General features: G+C 39.4%; 1 protein-coding gene across 3 annotated transcripts; it reads left to right on the top strand.

The window, feature by feature from the left end:
• Positions 1-239: 239 nt before the first annotated feature.
• On the top strand, positions 240-18,519 carry LRRC8B (leucine rich repeat containing 8 VRAC subunit B). Of its 3 annotated transcripts, none has more exons than XM_042819840.1 (5): positions 240-272; positions 12,441-12,495; positions 13,183-13,278; positions 13,961-16,119; positions 17,125-18,519. In XM_042819840.1, exons 4-5 carry the CDS (start codon positions 13,987-13,989, stop codon positions 17,395-17,397), a joined length of 2,406 nt encoding a protein of 801 aa, XP_042675774.1. In that variant the 5' UTR covers positions 240-272; positions 12,441-12,495; positions 13,183-13,278; positions 13,961-13,986; the 3' UTR covers positions 17,398-18,519. The 3 variants fall into 3 exon arrangements, with proteins under 3 accessions (XP_042675774.1, XP_042675775.1, XP_042675776.1); XM_042819841.1 differs by lacking the exon at positions 240-272 and adding an exon at positions 865-963; XM_042819842.1 differs by lacking the exon at positions 240-272 and having other exon boundaries at positions 12,111-12,495; positions 17,125-17,429; positions 18,422-18,519.
• The last annotated feature ends 1,974 nt before the right edge of the window (positions 18,520-20,493 follow it).

Below are 20,493 nucleotides of genomic sequence, written 5' to 3'. Positions count from 1 at the left end.
AGGTGCGCGGCCAGGGGCGGGCCGGGCGCGGCGGCGCTTTTGTCCGCCGGAGCCGCCTCCCCGCCCTGGGGCCCGTCAGCGGTTCCGCCGCACGCGCCCCATTGGCCGGCGCGAGCGGTAACGTGACGGCGGGGCGGGGTCGGAGCCGAGAAGCGCCGGTTGGAGCCGGTGCCTCGCGCCGCGCTGCGGGTTACCGCGCGGACGGGGCGCGCTGCTGTGCGGACCGCGCCGGGCGGGAGGCAGGAGGGGGGCGGGTGAGGCGCTGCGGGCAGGTAAGCGAGGGCGGCCGTCTCCGGCAGCGCCGCGTCTTTACCGGGCGGGAAGAACGAGACGGAGCGGAGCCACCGAGGGCGTCACGCAGCCCCGCCGGAGAGCGCGCGGCTCGCCTACCGCCCGCCCGCGGGAACGGGGCCCGCGAGGCCCTCGGGGCTTCCGCCCTTCCTCGGCCGCGCGCTGCGGCGGCGCTCACCTGCCCGCCCCGTGGGCCGCCGGGCTGGGTGCGGACCGGCCCCGGGGATCTGGGTGCTCGCCCGTGCCTGCCGCGGGGCCCGGGGGGCCGCCCCGCCTCGGGCGGGGCCGGGAGGAGACCGCTGCTCCGCTTTGCGTAACGGCGGCCGCACGTGTCCTCGGGTGACCGCCGGACGCGGGTCGCCCGCCGCTTCCCCTTTTTCGCCCCGGTGCGGCGTCACCTGCACCCGCGGGGCTGCCGCCTGCTCTCGGGCGGCTCGGAGCTGGGGCCCGGCCGTGCGTGGCCGCCCGCGCCCTGCCCCGGGCTGCCTGGTCCTTTCTTCCTCACCCGGTGCCTCCAGTCCCCGTCCTGGCGGCGCGCTCCTCCCGTGTTCTTGCACCGTGGCTTTTGTTTGTCCTCGGACCGGGTGGGTTTGGTGGTGCGAGGCTGACTTCGTGCTGATCTGCTCTGTGGTGGAACTGAGGCAGCTCTCTGGCTCCAATTAGGACTTTGTGGTGAGCACTGCAATCAGCCGTTTTTATAGGAGCAAGGAGAGATTGAAGCTGCTTTCCCTGAAGCTTGGCTTTATACGGAGGTTGTCATTAGCGATGCTGGTCAGGTAACTGTTTGAACTGACGCCTAGTGTGGACATTTAAAGTACTTTCGAGGTAGTTCTTGAACAAACTGGGAGCTGTGTGGTCATTTGTGATTTCGAGCATTGATGCTCCAACTTCTGTTGGCTCTCAGCTTTCCTCATCAGTTTGCTGGAGCAATGTGAGGCACTGGCTGCTTCCCAGTGTCTTAGAGACCTCCCTTCTGTACCTTCTCAGCAGCGAGGGCATTTGGTCACAGAGATATTGGTGTGGGTCCTTAAATGTTTGAGGAGGTGCTCCAAAGGCTTAAGGGTTACAGTCCTATAGGATATTGCTCATAAAACTTGGTGTGTTGTTTATGTGTGTGGTGTGCTGCTTTCACCTTGTGCCACTGAGCTGGCAGGAGGATGGTGGAGTTCCCCTGCACCGTGCTTTCCCTCTGTAAGGTGCAGTACTAACCAGCACAAGGGATGTGGCAGGAAGAGAGGGGCTGCAGCGTAGAGCCAGCAGCCAGGATTGGGTTCTGCTTCTCTGAAGCATTTTTCCCTTGTGTACTAAAATGCTTTGTTGTAACAAGCAAACAAAACCTGAGTTCTAGCATATATTTTACACAGTAAAGAAGTATTTTACACAGTTACCTACATTCAATTTCAGTAGGATTTCTGTAATCCATGGGAATTTGCATGTTTGTTCCCTTGTGCTCCTGAGAAATGAGCTTCTAGTCTGATTTTGCTATTACACTTTTTTAGGAAGATGGGATTCTGATCAGGGAGAAAAAGTTGCCTTTTGTTTCTTTTCAGTTACTAATACAACTGTTCTCTGAATTTGATGAAAGCACGTTGAGCAGATTCTAAGCAAGGATTGGTAGTGCTGAAGAGGCATCCCTCAGTAATTCAGCACTATGGTATGAGCCTCATTGAGCAGTGTATCGCTGCCAAAGAAGCATTTTTTAGTGGATTTCATGAATGAAAGGGAGGGAAGAAGGAAGGAAGCCTTGTGTTCCTTTAGAGGTAGTGAAGGAGGCTGTGGCTCCAGTACTGCTACTACAGTGTACAATACCTACTGCTAAAGCCATAAATCTTCACTCAGCTAGGATTAGAAATGGGTATTTAATGCCCCTAAGGGGATAGAGTTTGCTTTATGCTGGTCTCCATTGTCTGTTTCACTCTGCTGTCTGTATCCTCTGCACTAACCTGTTGGGCTCTATTTGTTGTTCCTGTAGGCATCCTTGTAGCAGCTGTTCAGCTGTTGTCCTGCAAATAGTGTTACTGTGCCAGTTGCTCTTCCAGTTCTTTTTTAAGAAGTTAGAGATAATTTATCTGTATAACCAGAGTAGCAGTGTAGAAGAGCAGAGAGTGTGAAGTAGTATTAACATTTGAGTGTTTAAAATTGATGTGATGTTAATGCTTAAGTGGGATAGATTGTATGTTACTTTAGGAACAGAAGCGTTTTTCTTAGTTTGCTAGTTAACGAATTACTTGCTTGATTCTTTTTAACTGGCAATCAGTTATGGTGTGCCTTGTCTAACAAAGGCTTGTGTTATGTGTGTGCAGAGCCACACATCACAAGTTTGTAACTGTGCTCTGTGGTAGCTGCTGAAAGCCGCTGAGAAACTGTGGCCTTCATTTTGTTCTCCCTGCCATCGCCGTGTGGGCGGTCAGTGTCACTAATATCAGAAAGCTTGTTATGAGTCATGTGATCTGAAGTTACTGATAACTAAATGGCACACTTGTATGCACTGTATTGTGTATGCGTTCCAGTAGCAGTCTTGTATGCAATCTTTGTTTTATTATAGTTATACTTGGACTTTTTTATTCTTTTCCCCAAAGGCTGTATAAAAGTACTATCAGTTGGATTCAGATTCTAACCAGTTGTAATCACATTGTAATTCAATACTGAAGTAAAGTTTCAGAATACATATCAATAGTTTTCTACACTAGTTAAAACTTACTAGTATGAAAAGATGGATTTCTGGTGGAGTAGTACACTGAAAAGAAGGTAGACAACATAGCTATCAACAAAGCTATTGCAAATGTGGCTGGGGTGTAATACAGGCATGCTCTCCTTCAGTGCACACCAGAGAGGGTTTGGGGGCTTTTCAACAGTTGGAAGAGGATTGTGGAAAGAACTCATAATGGAGTGTCTTCCATTTAACTCTTGCTTTTGCCACTTGGTTTCAGAATACCATGTTCACACACACAATTCAATTGTCCGTGCTCTTATGAGTAGTGCTCACGTGCTCTGTATGTTTTATTACTGTAAATGGGAATGCAGTTTTTACATTCATAAGTTGAGGGTTTAGCTCATTGTAAGAAGCAGAAGAAACTGAAAATGCTGATAAGGAATCTAATGGTACCAATAAAGAATATTGTAATAAAGCAATCTGCTTTTGTTGCTTCTGTTAATAAGCTTAGGACGTTGTTTTGGATTGTCGCGTTACAAATGCTATTTACTTGTTTGGGGATACTTATCTGAATTATGGTTTTAGTTCATATGGAAGCTAAGCTTTGGTTCTGTGGCATAACAGCTGTAAAGCCATGGCCCTGTAGTTCATTCAGGCTTAATGAGTGACATCGATTTTAAAGCTTTTATTCAAAAACCTAGGAAATGTAACCCTTGATGCCCCAGACCTTACTGCCTTATTTTTCTGAGGAAAATATTGTTATTTGCTGAGCAGTTCAGGATTTCAGATTCTTATCCAGATGTTGTATGGTAGATAAAGTTCTTCATGCAAATGTATGCATCTACTGAGCTGGAATTTGAGAAGTACAAGTTTGGACTGTAATGCTAATGTATTTTTCTTTAGCCTAATTGTTTCCTATGAATGCTATAGTGCAATCTGATGTATTTCAAGAAAGGGGCACTTTAACTGAAGCTGTCTGTTTCACAACAGATTGATATTATTAACAAGGGTAGTGATCTTTGACTCATAACAAATGGAAACGTGAAAGTGATTATCACTTTGTCAGTGCCTTTGCAATGCAGAAAAACTTTTCTGAGTGTCTTTTATTAAACATTAACGTTGCTTAAATACTAATTTTGCAATGACATTGACTCAGTCAGGAAAGCACCAAAGCTTTGCTTATGTGGCATATCCTGCCTCACTTTAGGTGCTTTACTGAACTGGAGTTGTTATTTAGTTCTTTACAGCTAGGGGGCCGGGGTTTTTTTACTTTAGAGCTCTTATTGACTCAAGTGATGGTAAAAACCTTGACTTGAAGTTATTACATTTTGCTTCATACTGAAAAGTGTTTTTTGTTCTTGCAGTAAAGCTGCATGGAAGAAAAAGAACTTGCCACTTTCTAGGTCTTTTCAGACAATCTGCTCATAAAGAGGTTTTGGAGCACGAAGGGCTGCACAGCATGGTTGGGTTTGATGGGAAGTATAAAGAGTAAATTTAAGTACTAAGCTAACTTTGCTCAGTTGTCAAAGCAGGATTACTGCTGGTTTACTGTAGCATTCAATCCTGATCACTTGTACTTTGTTCTGAAACAGTATTGTTCTAGAAGATGTTTCTGGTAGATAAAGTTAGTGTTGCTTTTAACTGTCATGCTTGCACGTGAATGTGTGTTTTCAGAAAATGCAATGTTGCATAGTACATGCGATGTGGATATGAGTCCTTCAATTCTTTAATTTTATTAAAAGAAAAAATGTAGCTGGGTGCTTTGTCCAATTTATAAGTACGTAACAGTAAGTAATAGAAACAGATGATGGGAGATAGGAATGACTGTTCACAGCATGCTTTCTGCTGGAGTGTTAGTAAAACTTACTCCGCTTCCATTTCAGGGGAATCAAAATTATGCTCTATTATTACTAGAATCAATACAAAATTATTTCTGAGATCAGGCAAAGATAATAACAAGGATAGCTGTTTGACCCTACTGGGAGTAGTAATAGCATGTGTGCTTCCAGCTCTGTCAGAACCTAACAGAACCTATTGTACAGTCCAGAATCCCCGGATTAGCTAGTAGTATGCCACATTTAAATATTTCATAAAGAATTTGAGAAAGTGCTCTATGATTTTACAGTTGAAAAACTTGAGACAAAATGATGAGCAGCTCTATGCAAGTTTGATCAGAGGTAAACAGCCCTGTTAAAAGGGCTATATGTAGAGACTCAGTATCTACACATAGTAATATGAGAAAGCAGCTTGTGATCTAGAAAAATAATGTGGAATGGAGATTCTGAATATATAAATACACTGAATTTCAGTACTCTGCTTTTAGAAAGCTGGGAATATTTCCTACCATATACAGGATGTTGTCCTGCCCCGTCTGGATCTCAGCTCGGTACTGCTGAAGTCCTTATAGGCCCTTTATCTAATAGTACCAAATGAGAATGTGAGCATGCTCTAGTTAACACATCAGTACGTGTGGTGTTAGATTACAGTGCTGCCTTGTTATAGCAGTGTAATATCCTTGACGACTGCAAATCTTACCTTGTGCTTACCTGACTTCTTGAGTAGACTTTGTAGTGCACTTTGTTCTGCTGGATCAGCAGTGCTGCTCATGCTAGTTGGACAACTAATTCAGAGCTGGTTTCAGATGTGTACACATACTCCAAGGTTCCCCACTTTTAGAACAAGTGAAATGCTAGTTGTCCAGCCAGTTGTCCTTAGAGGCATTCAGGGGCAGGCTGGACTGTGGGCTGGTCTCTGTGCAACCTGATGAAATTATAGGTGTCCCTCTTTATTGCAAGGGAGTTGGGCTATAGATCTTTACAAGTCCCTTCCAACTCAAATGATTCTGTGATATTTCCTTATTCCAGACTGTTTCTAGTGAGGTTACAGGAATCATCTTAGCTAGGATCTTTGGCCACTTATGATTTTGAGAATCAGTTTATTGAAAAGTATACTGAAAATGGAAGAGCATCTATGTGCAATTCCCTGCCTTTTCCCAGAGGGAAGATGGTCTTTAGGTAAATGGTCAACTTTTGTGCAGCTGGCCTCTCTTGTACTTTTACTGCTCACAAAAACTGAAGATGATAATCTGTACGATAATGAAAAATTTCCTGGTAGAGAAACCTTGTAGCATTTAAGTAATGAATATTCTCTAGTGCTTTCTTAGTGTGCTTTGCTTTCTGATGTCCTGAGCGTAGCAGCACAATGAATGGACATCATGAGAATCTGTCTGACTTTTGGAAACTATGAGGATAAAAATTAATTTTCTATTGTAGTGCTTATCTTGGTATGCAGAATGAAGTAGATACTCTTGAGACTTCCTTTAGAATGCTGGAGGGATAGTGCCGATACCATTGTTTTATGGTTATGTATTCATATTTCTCAGCATGAGGAAGACCAAAGAATATAGTTATGAGAATAAAAAGGCACTAAAAGTAAGCTTGAAAATCTAATTTAATGTGGCTGGAGGAGGTCTGACTCAGTACTAGTCATGTTGATACTGGGATGAAAGACTTAGTGTGCTGTTGAGTAAGGTGCTTTCTGAGAAAGTTATAAAATGTACAGCATACCACAGACATCAATCTCAGTCTAGACATGTTGGGATTGCTTTTGGTATGATTTTGCTTAGGATGAAGAGCCAAGGAGACTCTTCCTACTTTCTGCTTCAAACTTGCCTGAAGATTTCTTTGGAACCTGGAATTACAGACTGTTTGTATTTCTGACACAAGTTCTGTTTTCAACGTTGCTGTACTGATTTCAAAATTTAAGTGGGACGTGGGGGAGCAGCAAAGGAAGACTATTCTTACATCTTCTTACTCATAACTTGAGTGTAGTCTGTGCTATTTGCCTTACATCTTCCATGGCAGGTATAGGCAGATATGTTTGACAACATGGCACGCCTGCAGTCACCTCCTCCTGCACTGGTTTGGATAAGCATTTTAGCTGAGCACTGATGAACTGTGTCTCTCCTAAGGAGGCAGATGTATTTCCCATGCTGTTCTGTTCTCTCTTCTCCATCCCCAGTATTCTCACTCATTTTTTTCCTATACTAGGAAGCCAGGTTTCTTTAGCTTACTTGTTTAGACTCTGTGAAGTATCATTTGAAATGCTTTTTATCAGAGCTAGCACTCAAAAGAGAATGGTATAGATAATCTTACATCCCACTGGAAGCTGAAGACTCTGAATTATGTAGCATCAAATGATATTACCTCATTTCAACCATTCCAGCTGTTATAGAATGTTCTTACAAGAAAACAACTATGCAGAATTTCCATGGTCAGACAGGAAGGATGTTCAGAGGAGAACTTACTTGCTGCAGCTCTTGATAAAGACAAGGACATGCAGATGGTGTAATTGCCAGTACCAAGTGGGAGCTGATTGCGGCCTCTGCTACCACAAGCTGGCTAAGCTTACCCTGTGGCCAGGAGATCAGCATGGAGCAGGCTGAAGGGCACCTTGGATGTTTGGCATAGCAGGTTTGGGGCCTGCTAATGAGCCTGACTGGATCCAGAGCTCCTTAGTGTTCAACGGTCTGGCAGTCTGCAGAGCTACATCTTGTTTATGCTCCCATTTAAAAAAAAAAAAAAAGCCTCCGGAAATCTTTCTAGTTACTTTTTGTGCTTGAATGGGTTTTGCTGTGTTTCTTGAGGAATCATCAAGCAGAGTATTGATGGTAGAGCTTTAAGTAGCTGATTGTTTTAAGATCGTAATATCTATGTGAAGTTTTGGTACACTATTTAAAATTCCCTTTTAGCGGAGAGCACGTGGAACATACAAGTGTTTGAAGAAATGGAAACTAACACAATTAAAAAAAAAAACTTAGTGGAGAAAGTTTTCCCTGAGAAATACATATTAAATAAGTTGGTCAAATTGTTACTTAAATGCTAGGAAGGAACAAAATGTGAATTTACCTTTTGAGTTCTTTGTACAACCAATGCAACAAAGCTCTGCTTGTTTTGTATTTATGGCAATCAATATTTTAGATGCTAGTAAGCTTAATAAAAGATGCAAATTAACTTATTTGTAGTTTAGAAGAATTAAAAGGCTGTGAACGTGAGCGGAAAATAAATCCATAGTCTAGCAAAATGACTGCATACAATTTGGCTGAAAATTTACATTAATGTGAAAAAGGAGGCCTCGATGCTATAATACTTATCTGTAAAGTGGAAATCCTTCCTCTGTCATATTTGTATCCCTGCCTGATATAGAATTAATATATTTTTTTAAATATACATCTGAGTTTGCAAGTAGTGCTGGTCCACTAAAGCTATACAAACTGTTGCTCACTACTAGAAAAGTACATCAGAACTGATTCAGTCTGGATTCTGCTTGGTTTGGTAGGGACCTTGGAAAGCACTGTGGTAAAACATCACTGTGAATTAATACCTGCCCAGAATGCAGAAAACTTGCTATCAAAAAGATCAGTTGCATTGATGCAGTGACTTGTAAAACAGACAAAGCTGGTGTACTTCATTTTATTTTAGTTTTCTTACTGTCAGTGGCTTGCCCATTCAGCTTTAACGTGCCATCCAGAAATGTGGCTCTTAACTTGCTGTTTTTTTCTTAGCCTTGTTTTGCACTATTTTTTGTGTAGGTTGCTTCTCTCATCTGCTATTTGGTCTTGAGCTTGGGCTGAAGCTGGGAATTGCATTTCTGTTTTTATCATGTATGCCTAGATGTTTCTCACTAAATCAGGCCTTCCTAGGAGCATACCTTTTTTAGCTAGAGGGCAGTCTGCCTTCCAGATGCTGAGGTGACATCTTGAACTTGTCTTGATGTCTGGGTAAGTGCTACTCTTAAAGCTGAAACATGAACATCTGAATCTGAGTTTGTATTTAAAATTGCTCTCCAGCCAAGACCACTATGAAATTAAATGTACTGATTTTTTCTAAATGTACATATCCCATAGCTTTGCCATAGTTTCATAATGAAGTTTAACCCTCAACATATTTAACTTGGTTTCTTCCTACCATCCATCCTCAAGATTAAGCTCAAGTAATTTGAAGCACTTAAGCAGAGCTCAGATACTCAGTGGCTTGTTGTTGTGTTGCCTACAAGTCTATAATTTGAACTACCTGTGCAGCCAGAATGCTTGGAGATAAACCAGTCCCCAGCAAGTTTTTGACCAGTGACATATTTTGCTACCACAGACTAATTCTTTACTGGTCTTGTTTAAGGAGAACTGATTTAATCTTTATTTGTGGCATTTAAGGAGAAGTTAACAATGTATGGATTGAGGAAGATAATGGTCTTTTTTGCAGTGCTGCAGTATAGCTTGGAAATGCACAGTATGATGTACCTAGTCCTACTTAAATTTCAGTAATGAGTCTTTTGTTTGTAAAGCGAATCAAATTAGAGTTTAGATTAGATTACAAGATAAAGTATCTTGCCTGCATTAAGTGTACCAGAAAAAGGAAGTAGTAAAAATCAAGACTGCTTCTGTGTTTAGGTGAAGCTGTCTTCAGGATAACTTTTTTTCCTGCTCAGAGGCTACCTATCTTGAACCTGAGAACGTTCAATCTTCTGGGTAATTGGGAGAACTATTCACAGCATCTTTGCCAAGTTGTTTGCTAATCCAGTTTCCCAGCTTGCTACAAGAATGGTAGTGACACTGCTGGATAGTAGTTGGTGAATTCTGCAAAACTTTTGTATCAGCTTATGTGCTGTGCAATTACCTGAAGCAGCAGCAGAGGAGGAGGAGGGTAACTCATATGAAATAAAAGTGGAAGCATAACCTGATTTACTAAATTTTATACTAAAAATATGATTGCATTTTCATCCAGGGATGGATGGACCTAATAGCCTTATGTAAGCAGCCTTCTCTAGAGAAAGGATTGTTTTTCAAGCAGCATAGGACTATTCCACATGTTTTGTTCAGCACTACTGTCCTGTTCACAGGAATGTTGAGGAGCTGTTAATCCATACAGAGATGATTGAGATTGTCTAATTGTTGTGGTTAAGATCTTTGAATTAAAGATCTGTAGGCATTTAATGATTTGAAAGGTTGATATGGAAAGTATAGCACTGTTGTTATGATAGCCCTGAACATCCCGTGCTTCTGGAATGGTTTTTGAGAAGTTTGGGAGTGACTTCAGGCTTATTTTGAATGGAAAAGGATAATCACTTGTATAAGTTTAATCATCACTCGTGACCTCTTCAGAAGGAATTGGAAAGAAGCTTTCTCTAATCTTGTTTGCATGTTGTTTATGTTCAGTGGAATACAAAACTACAATCTCCATCTAACAGATCCTAAAACTAAGTTTTCATGTGCACGCAGGTGGTCAGAGTACATATTCTGGGAGGCCACACATCAAGCATAATGCTTCAGTTGAGATCCCTTGTCAACAGAAAGCTGAAATTGAAAGAAGCTGCAGGTGTCTGAATCTTTAAAGAGTCTCTAAAAGCTCTGTAGTGATCTCATTCTTCATGAAGTCAGAGCTGCCCCAGAACTCTCCCTGTATACCTGGGCTTTTTTGTTGATTATGGTCACTTGAAGGAGGAGTTGGTGGCATGCCAATAGAAGGAGAAGTTTTAACCAAATGTTTCAGGGGATTGGTATGGATGGGTGTGGGTTGTTCCAATTTTCCTTCAAGGATATTTGTGAGGGTCACCGGGATACCCCTTGAAGTATGCTTTAGTTTTATACATCTATTTTTATTAACTCAGTGTTAGAAACAACAGTCAAATAGTTAAGGCTGCACTGGTTTTGTAAATTGTTTAAACATAAAATCTCCCATCAGATATTAGCTTTTGGAGCCCATTTTGTTTGGGGGAATAAGAAAAGTTGTCCCTGACTGATTGTCTAAAATTATGTAAGCAGTAACCCAATTACAGGGCAATACAACACTAAGAAACCTTTTTGGGAGAAGGCATTTCTGGCAGTAATAGACATTTTTCAAAATGATAGCCTCATTCCTGTTCTAGATTTGTTTCTCTTTATTAAATTTGTAAATATGAAGTAATTAAAAATTGCCTAGATATTAGTGAATGTGATTGCTTTGTCTTTATGGCTGAGGCATGATTCTAGTCTGGGGTAACTCCTGAAGTCATCCCTTAGCCTGGGGCTATTTTTCTATGTCTTGTCTTCTGAGAAAGAGTGCCAATTGAATTTGGCTACTTTGAAAAGCTTTTATGGCTTTGATATGGGTTGAAAGCTGCTGGGGATGGGAATCATCAGACCCATTACACTCCGACATTATTCCATTTGTTTAGTCGCTCCTGGTGCACAGATGGGATCTGAAAGAAAGCTGTCTTGTGCAAAATTATCATTAATAATTCACTCTTGTATTACACTTGTATGTACTCCGTATTTCTCCAATAGGAAAGCTATTGTATACCTGTTTTTGTATACCTGTAATTGTGCATGTGCTTCATCAGGAAGTTTCAAAAAGTAGTCATTGAGAAGAAGAGAGATTCAAGACCTAAACACTTAATATGGAGATGCACACTTTTTGCTAGGAAGTGTTTCAAAACCACAGTGAGAACATAGCCTTCTTTCTAGGGTATGCCATAGGGACTGGCAAGTTTGTACTTGGAGGTAGGGAGGTGACAAAGCATTTTATAGAAACAGACCTTAAAAAATTACAAGGGTCAGTCTCAAACTGAGTTCTTGGTCTACTTACACACTACTTTAGAATGCTATGACATTTATTGAAGATGTTTGGATTTATGCTTATACTCAAGTGTAGTTTTAATAAGTTCGATTTTCTATTTTTCTAAAAGTAACTTTAGAAGAATAACAAACCAAAAACAGTGTTAATGACAGTAGTATGACTCAACTGTTTCATCAAACCCTGAATTTTGTAACTGGTATTAAACATGTCATGTTCCCTAAAATGGGTTTGTTACAAAGAGTTTTCTTTGTATGAAATAACATATATGCATGAAATTGTATTTCTTGTCACTTTCTCCAGTAAGTGCTTAATTGTAAAAGCAATTTCTTAAAATGTTATCTGCTCTGCCCCCGATAAGGTCCACCTGTTCTCCAGTAAGTGAAGTACTTCCATTCTCACAAAAATTTGACTTTTCACACTGTTTTAAATTCTCATCTAATTCTGTGACTTTTCCAGGTGTTTTCTTTGTTATGTATATTTAAAAAAATATATACAATATATATATATATAAAAAAATAATAATTTAAAGATGCTTACAGATGTTTTTGCAAGTTGAGCTGGAGTGAATGAAGAAATTAATGCTTCCAGCTGTGGTTAGAATGAATCTCAGCATTAGAATTGGTAACTATAAATACAAAAGCATTTTAGCTGAAATGGCTTTTAACACTTAGTCAGCAGTGACAATGGAGTGTTACTTCATCTCTGCTTCAGGAGAAGTATTTCTCAGATGGTGACTAAATATTTTACAGAGATGGTATCTTACATTGTTATACCTAGAGCTTCTGCTTATTGAATCTTAGCTCTTTAGAAGTTCTGAACTGTTGTTGTACACTCAGTTACTGGGATCCAAATGTTTCATAACCTGATGATACCTTATTTCTCTGCAGGGGCGTGTTATTGCCATCCTGTCCTTCTTCACCTGCATTCCCTTGAGTGGGCCTGGTAAGTTTCCGCGTTTTCTTAAGTAGTCTTGTCAAAACAAGGATTAATTTGGTTTTGGCCATTCCTCTCCCTTCAAATGAGAATGTAGGGTAAGAATGTGGTTTTTACCTTAGACCTGCTATTTGTGTTGTTATAGCCACTAGTCAGCTCTATTTATTGGAATTGAAAGTTGCATTTAGAATACATTAAGAAAAATGCAGTACATTGCCATTCCTTGTTATCTGTACTGCTTAACAAATTTATAGTAAGAAACTGGTAGTGCCTGTGGTATTGTGATTGGCACTGCCTGTTTGATTAGTTTGTTTCAGTAAGTAAAGGCTGATGTTTCTGAGAAACCTATCTTTTTGCCAAACCTTGGCGTATCAAAAATGACTGAACTTTATTTCTTGAAGTCTTGTATGGCCTTTTTTATTTTCTTGTAGTTGTTTGTTTAAAAATTATTTTCAGTGAAATAGTGATAGCTGTAGGCTTTTCTCATTCTTGGTGTGATTGTGCGAGACTCTGACTTTACATTCTAGATTATCTTGCCTGAGCATGCTCTGTTCCATTAATGTAGCTGTAGCAATGCAGAGCTTAACAGATCTTGATGCTTGCAGTAAGGCAGAAACTGTGATGAAAACTGAAATGTTTGCCCTGTATTTTAATTGCTTTGCCTAAATAAAGAATACTTGACGCTTTTCCATCCAGAATGAAGACAAATGTAAAGATGGCATGTCCAAGGAATTTTAAAAGGTGTAGACCTCCTGACTGAGAGGTGCTGCGTATTTTATTCTTTTAAATAAAGTAAGTATGAATCAAGGCTACCCTGCTAGGGGCTAAATGTGCCTGTTTTATGTATGTAGCATGCACATGCTTGTACATGGATGTATGACAGTAACAGACAATTTGTGTTAAAAAGCTACACTTTCATTAGTATGCTTAAATGTTGTGGAAAAAGTCTGGGAGTTATATATAAGATATATAATGTGAAACTGCTGTTTTGAGGTGGGTTTTTTATTCTTTTACTAATTGGGAGAGACTATTTAGTCTAGTATAAAATGATAAATTACAAGAATAGTGATTTTTACCATATTGCTTTGATTTTTTTTTTTTTTTTTTTTTTTTTTTGTAAGTGAAATAACTTAAAGAGAAGGATTGCTATTAATATCTCAGGTACTACTTTAACTCCTACCTGGTTATTTCTTTTACTTGACCAGTACCCAAATGTTTAATCAAAACACCCTGATTTCTTTTGGTAGTATCTTTAAGTTTTTTGCATTTTGAGTAACTTTCACTAGAAAATAAAATGAGATCATGGCTAGGGTTAAGTGCAGAAGTTCTTAAATTCTTCTGCTATACTGTGGGTGCTAAACCAGTGTTGTGCTACATGCACAAATCATGAAAACAATCATAAGCTTCAAGCATTTAATACAGAGAAATGGTTTTTCACAATTCTAAGGATGTCTTTTTTTTTTTTCTCTACCAGCTGCTGTTCTCTCACAGGTGAAAGTCATGATCACGCTAACAGAACTCAAATTCTTAGCAGATGCTCAGTCATCCTACCACATACTAAAACCATGGTGGGATGTCTTCTGGTATTACCTCACCATGATAATGCTGCTAGTTGCTGTGCTTGCTGGAGCACTCCAGCTTACTCAAACCAGAGTGTTGTGTTGTCTTCCTTGCAAGCTAGAATTTGACAATCATTGTGCCGTGCCTTGGGATTTAATTAAAACCAACCTTAACATGTCTGCTAGCTCTACTGCACAGATAATCATCCCACTTAAAATCCAGAATGATCTCCATCGGCAACAGTATTCCTATATTGATGCAGTATGTTATGAGAGACAGCTTCATTGGTTTGCCAAATTTTTTCCGTACCTAGTGCTTCTGCATACCTTTATTTTTGCAGCTTGCAGTAATTTCTGGCTTTACTATCCTAGTACAAGTTCCAGGCTTGAGCACTTTGTAGCAATTCTTCAGAAGTGTTTTGATTCTCCATGGACAACGCGTGCCCTCTCAGAAACAGTTGCTGAGCAGTCTGTGAGGAAGTTGCCAGTTGCCAAATCAAAAGCAGTGATTTCATCGCCTGGGAGTTCAGTAGATGTAGGTGCCAGCAGACAGTCCCTGCCATACACACAGCCTGGCTTGGAAACAACCGGAAGAGAAACTTCTTCAAGTGTTCTTGACAAAAAAGAAGGAGAACAGGCTAAAGCTATATTTGAAAAAGTGAAGAAATTCAGAGTGCACGTTGAAGAGAAGGATGTCATATACAGAGTGTATATGAAACAGATCATAGTCAAAGTCATTGTGTTTGTAATAATAATAATTTATGTTCCCTATTATTTATCCTTTATTAAACTTGAAATTGATTGCATAGTTAATGTACAAGCCTTTACAGGCTATAAAAGGTACCAGTGTGTTTATTCGCTAGCAGAAATTTTTAAAGTTTTGGCTTCATTTTATGTTGTTTTGGTGATCTTCTATGGCTTAACTTGTACATATAGCTTGTGGTGGATGTTGAGAAGCTCACTTAAGCAATATTCTTTTGAGAAGTTGAGAGAGAAAAGTAACTACAGCGATATACCTGATGTAAAGAATGACTTTGCATTTATTCTCCACTTGGCAGACCAGTATGATCCTCTTTATTCCCAACGATTTTCAATATTCTTGTCTGATTTGAGTGAAAACAAACTGAAACAGATCAATCTGAACAATGAATGGTCAGTAGAAAAACTGAAAAATAAGCTAGTAAGAAATTCCCAGGACAAGGTTGAACTGCACCTTTTCATGTTAAGCGGTCTTCCAGACAGTGTCTTTGAACTGACAGAAATAGAAGTCCTAAGCTTGGAACTTATTCCTGAAGCGAAGCTTCCTTCAGCTGTGACCCAGCTAGTCAATCTCAAAGATCTCAATGTTTATCATTCATCAATAACTATGGATTTTCCAGCAGTGAGCTTTTTAGAAGAAAATCTGAAAACGTTGCGTCTGAAATCTAGTGAGATGGGAAGAATTCCATTTTGGGTGTTTCATCTGAAAAACCTCAAAGAATTGTGCTTAACAGGATATTTCATGTTTGATCATCACAACTCCATTTACAATGAAAGCTTTCAGGGGCTAAAAAATCTAAGATCAATTCACTTAAAAAACAACCTTTCTCGCATACCTCAAGTGGTTACAGATCTGCCTTCTTTGCAACACTTATCTATCAACAACGAGGGGAATAAACTCATAGTGCTAAATAACTTGAAGAAGCTTGTGAATTTGAGAACCTTGGAATTAATCTGCTGTGATCTGGAGCGCATTCCTCATTCCATTTTTACCCTAAACAACTTGCATGAAATTGACTTAAGAGAAAATAATCTCAGAACCGTGGAAGAAATCATTAGCTTTCAACACCTTAAGAACTTGTCTTGCTTAAAGTTGTGGCACAACAGTATTTCATATATCCCAGTGCAAATTGGTGCGTTATCAAACCTGGAACAATTGTATCTAAATTACAATAATATTAAAGATGTTCCATTGCAGCTGTTTCTTTGCAAAAAGTTACAATATTTGGATCTTAGCTATAATAAGCTAACCTCCATCCCTGAAGAAATCGGTTATCTGAGCAACTTACAGTACTTGGCTTTGACTAAAAACCATGTAAGTAGAACTTTGAATTACTTAAAGTATTTTTTAAATTATATATTGACTTTGCATTCCTTCTGTGGTAGTTTCTGATTGAAAGTGCTTTTTTGGTGTGCGTGCTTAAAGTAAACTCAGTGAAGATAAAAGTAAGTGGTAATTGTCTGATTGCAAGAACTTTGTGGTGTCATCAAAGCTTGTTTAATACTGAATAAGTACCACTCTGGTCTTGTAGTGGCTTAAGGACTCTGATCCATAACTCAGGATAGTACCAGGTAGATGCTAAAATGTGCCTACTGTTCTTTACAGTTGTCTATTCTGTATAGCATTTTAATGGAAATTGGCAGTGTGACATTTTTACATTGTTTTGTCACAGTGAAAGCTTGGCAAATCGACAGCTGGTTTATGAGCAGCACAGCTGCCTGGCTGGGATGGGGGAAATAATTATCCCTGGTAACATCATCAGCAATGCTAAGCTGACTGGCTCATTATTGTAGGGTCCAGGTTTGACTTAAGACTTCTCTTCAAGTTTAGAACTGTTTTCACTGGTGAGATTGGTTTTAGATGTTAATATTAATAACATGGATTGGGACTAATTACCACTATGCTGTGTGGTTAACTGCTTCTACAGGCTTCACAACACTGGAGCTGCTAATGTCTCTCCACAGAATCTGCTTCATTAAATGATTCTTAGGAAATAGTGGTCTGTCTATTCACCCCTGCCACCTGCATGCATTTGTACACACTTGAGTGTGCACACATGTATGAGCTCTCCCCTGCTGTGCTTCTGTTTTGACTTCTGCCAGTAGCTAAGCATCTTCACAACAAAGCAGGTACATGAAAACGCTGAGGCGTTCTCAGGAACTTTCTCACTTAATGATAAAAACATTACCTATTCCTTTCTGTATCCTTCCATAAACAAAGAGCTTGCTTACCCTAGAACAAAATTGGGTAATATGAGAATGTGCAGCAGCATTAACGAATTTTAATGTATATTATTTTTCTCTACTCTCTTCTTTCTAGATTGAAATGTTGCCTGATAGACTGTTCCAGTGCAAAAAGCTGCAATTTCTTCTTCTAGGAAATAACAGTCTGATGAATTTATCCCCCCTCGTGGGCCAGCTACTGAATCTTGTTCACTTAGAGCTCATTGGAAACTATCTTGAATCGCTTCCCGCTGAACTGGAAGAATGTCAGTTCCTAAAACGGAATAGTCTGATTGTAGAAGAAAGGTTGTTAAAAACGCTTCCACCTCGTGTAAGAGATCGCTTGCAGACCAGCTCAGATAAGTGCTAAGCTTGAACTAAAACTCTGCATCAGTGCATCCTGTAAGCCTTCTTGCTTAATACTCTCTAAAGATCTGTATAGATGGAGAGAATAGCAGTTTACAGATTAGTCTTAAATGCATTGAACAGAGTTGATTGTATTGGGAAAGAAAAACATACTTAAACGAAAAATACAGCCTTTGACAGGTAATCAAATGTTTAGAAAATCTGAAATAGGAATTGTTGGTTGGATTCTACTGGTTGAAATAATTTGGTTAAATGCTAATGTATTGGAATGCAAGAGTTGATTGCCTGGCTATTATGAGTTTGTATATACTTTCTTTCCTATGAGGAAACTTTTTGCTGTTGGTAGTGATAATTTTAAACATTTTCATCTCCTGCCATACGAGGCCTAAGAACTATCTGGAATTAGTTTCTAAATGCAAAGTCTTCACCAACTTAGAATGCTAAATAAATTTAAACTTTGGGAGCAGTTCAATTGCATGGGACATACTGAGAATCTTTTTCACGGTACCTTAATTTTTGGAGGTTTTTGACAAGTACTGAGTGTTAATTCTACAATTGTGGAAGATGCTATTTAAATCTTCCAAGTAAAGCCAGTTGGGCAACAATACCTGAAACCAGTTTCAATATTTTGTCTTAAAGATAGTAAGTACAAAATAAAACGTTGCCTAGAAATTTGGACGAATCAGGACAATCTAGAGTAAGTGTTGTGCATGTGTACTAATCAAATTTTACAGTATTGATCATAAAGTTGGCAAACAGCACAAAATTATAAAGTTGTCTTCTGTATGTTGTGAGCATCCCAAGTGTTAAGTGTAATGTATGTTGCAATTTAATATTTTTCAATAGCCTCTCATTTACTGACTGCCTCAATGTTTCTTCTCCATGCCCAGTTATGATATTTTAGTAGCTGGGAAGAGAATGAAAGAGGTTTAAGACTGAAAGACACAGTTAGAACATACCAAATAAATCACATGCTTAATAAGTACTTGAGAAGGAAAAATAAGACTTATAAGCCTTGTCTCTTCTAGGAATGGAATAACTTCATAAATTACAGTGATGAAATGAGTTCATATGCCATCTTTAATACATCCAACACTGGATGGAAATAAAATGGTTCCTGACTTCATTCATTCTTCTGCTGTGCACTGTTTTATTGTGTTTGAAGACTTAACTCTGGAGATGTCGTGTTCACTTTGAAAGTTCTCCCTCTGGTGGGGGTGTTGGGGTGGGAGGGGAGGGAGAAGTATGCTTTCCCAAACCCTCAGACTTGAAAACTTCTTTGTAGTATCTTGAAGTTCTTGAAAACATAATCTGCTACAGTGAAATTGATAAGGTAAACTGTGCTCTTAACTACTGCGTTTTCATCAAATGTGCTAACTATGCATTCTAGTAAATATAAGTAATCACAGATAAGCCAGTTTTAGTACTAGGGTGCTTCTAGTCATCTCTTCCCATTTCAGTGTCACTTACATGGACAATAAGGTCTGTTTTGAAAACATAAGCAAATCTGATCAGTGTGAAAGCAGGAGATATCTCTATAGTAGCAGTGCAAGAGGTATGTTTATTCACTGTACTGATGGTGTTCCAAAGACTTCTGTAGAAAGAACACTTTTTTTCTCAGGGAGCCAATGCATTGTAACTTATATTTTATGTAGTTCTAGAAATGTTTAGTGTAAGCTAAACTGTAAGCTATTGACTGTATTCATGTGCAGATCAGTACAGCTGGAGTAATCTTTCATAGCATCCATATGCAGCTTTCTCAAACTACTTACATCTGATTTTGAGTTGCATAATAGTTCATAGGCATTGATGTGGTTTGCAAACAGAGCCAGTTGTGCTGGTCATGGTAAATATGATTAAAATGCAGTACACTGATATGCACCCCTGTGGCTGGAGTTTTGTTAATAATTGCAGTGGATCCCTGTCAGGACTTTGTAACTTAACACTAGAGAATGCTTCGTGGCAGAATTTGACACGCAAGGCTTGCAGCCTAGTAATTTAAAAGAAAAAAAGATTAAGCAAGTGTTTTCTTTAAGGCTTTTTTGAAATGAGAAAGCTGTGTTGAAAGTTAAATAGGTGTGTATATCGTTTTGTCCAATACCTTCAACTTTTTAGTAGTGGATCTGTCCCCTTTATCAACACAACAGACAGATGAACGATGATATCTGTGTGCATTTCTATTTCACTATGACAAAACTAGCGTAAGCTTTGAATGGTACTTCATTTCTAAACTGCATAACCTCCAGTCCTTTGAACCAGTAAGAAATGCATGAGTATGCACTTGTTTTACAGTTTTAAGTTGCATTTTTTTGTTCAGGATTATTTTTTCAATCTGAGCCACTTCAAAAGGATTGGATTTTTTTTACTGTATGCTTGAGTGTTCACAAGACATCCAGAGAAAGGCCAGAGTTTAATGGCTAGAATCTCCAGCCTTGTTTTCAATCCGCAGTGTGCCTTTGTTACCCATTTTGTACCATTAAGCACAATTCTAGTGCTTAGAAATGGAGACAAAAACAATTCTAAATTTCATACACTTATTTCAATCATGACCTTAATATTTAATATTTCTTCGAACTGAGGAGGTTTTCAGGGAATCAGTATAAATACACTATCATAAGCTTTGTACAACAAGCAGTGCTGGCATTTAGTCTTTGTATTTAATAATTGCTTTCAATCAAAAGTTTTTCAAGTTGTTTCAGTGTTGTGTTGACCCTTGTATTGTGATCTTCCGTATCTTGAATGCTTTTTTAAAAAAATAAATTTTTTTGCATTACAATTCTATGAACTGTTTTTTTATTTCCCATGTGGTATTGAATATGAAGCTCAGAAAATCTGCTTCCAGCTATCTATATGCTAGCAGGTGTGTCTTCAGGAGAGCAGCAGTGGAAAATGAACGCTGTGCTCCATTTCAAAGAAATGTTCTCATGTTCTGGGCTTGGAGGAGAAGCTCCTAGAAATAAGTTTGCATCTTAATAGTTCTGCAAACTACAGGTCTTCCACTTCAGTTCTTAGGAGCTGAGTAAAAGCGGAATGCAGCTTGGAATTGTACTGAGAGATGTGGGGAAAGCGACGATTCTCTTCCCAGCTTGTCCTTTATGGC

Source organism: Centrocercus urophasianus, unplaced genomic scaffold, assembly GCF_019232065.1.
Source record: "Centrocercus urophasianus isolate 14NV4802_14NV808 unplaced genomic scaffold, USGS_Curo_1.0 seq_18, whole genome shotgun sequence".
In the NCBI taxonomy this organism is placed as follows: domain Eukaryota; kingdom Metazoa; phylum Chordata; class Aves; order Galliformes; family Phasianidae; genus Centrocercus; species Centrocercus urophasianus.
Note: the sequence above shows the minus strand (reverse complement) of the source record. Positions and strands in the feature narration are given on the sequence as shown.

Bases quoted from the DNA above. Each gene is read 5' to 3' on its own strand.
- LRRC8B (XM_042819840.1), top strand. From the start codon at position 13,987: ATGATCACGCTAACAGAACTCAAATTCTTAGCAGATGCTCAGTCATCC. The intron at 16,120-17,124 runs GTAAGTAGAACT...TCTTCTTTCTAG, and splicing joins TGGCTTTGACTAAAAACCAT to ATTGAAATGTTGCCTGATAG.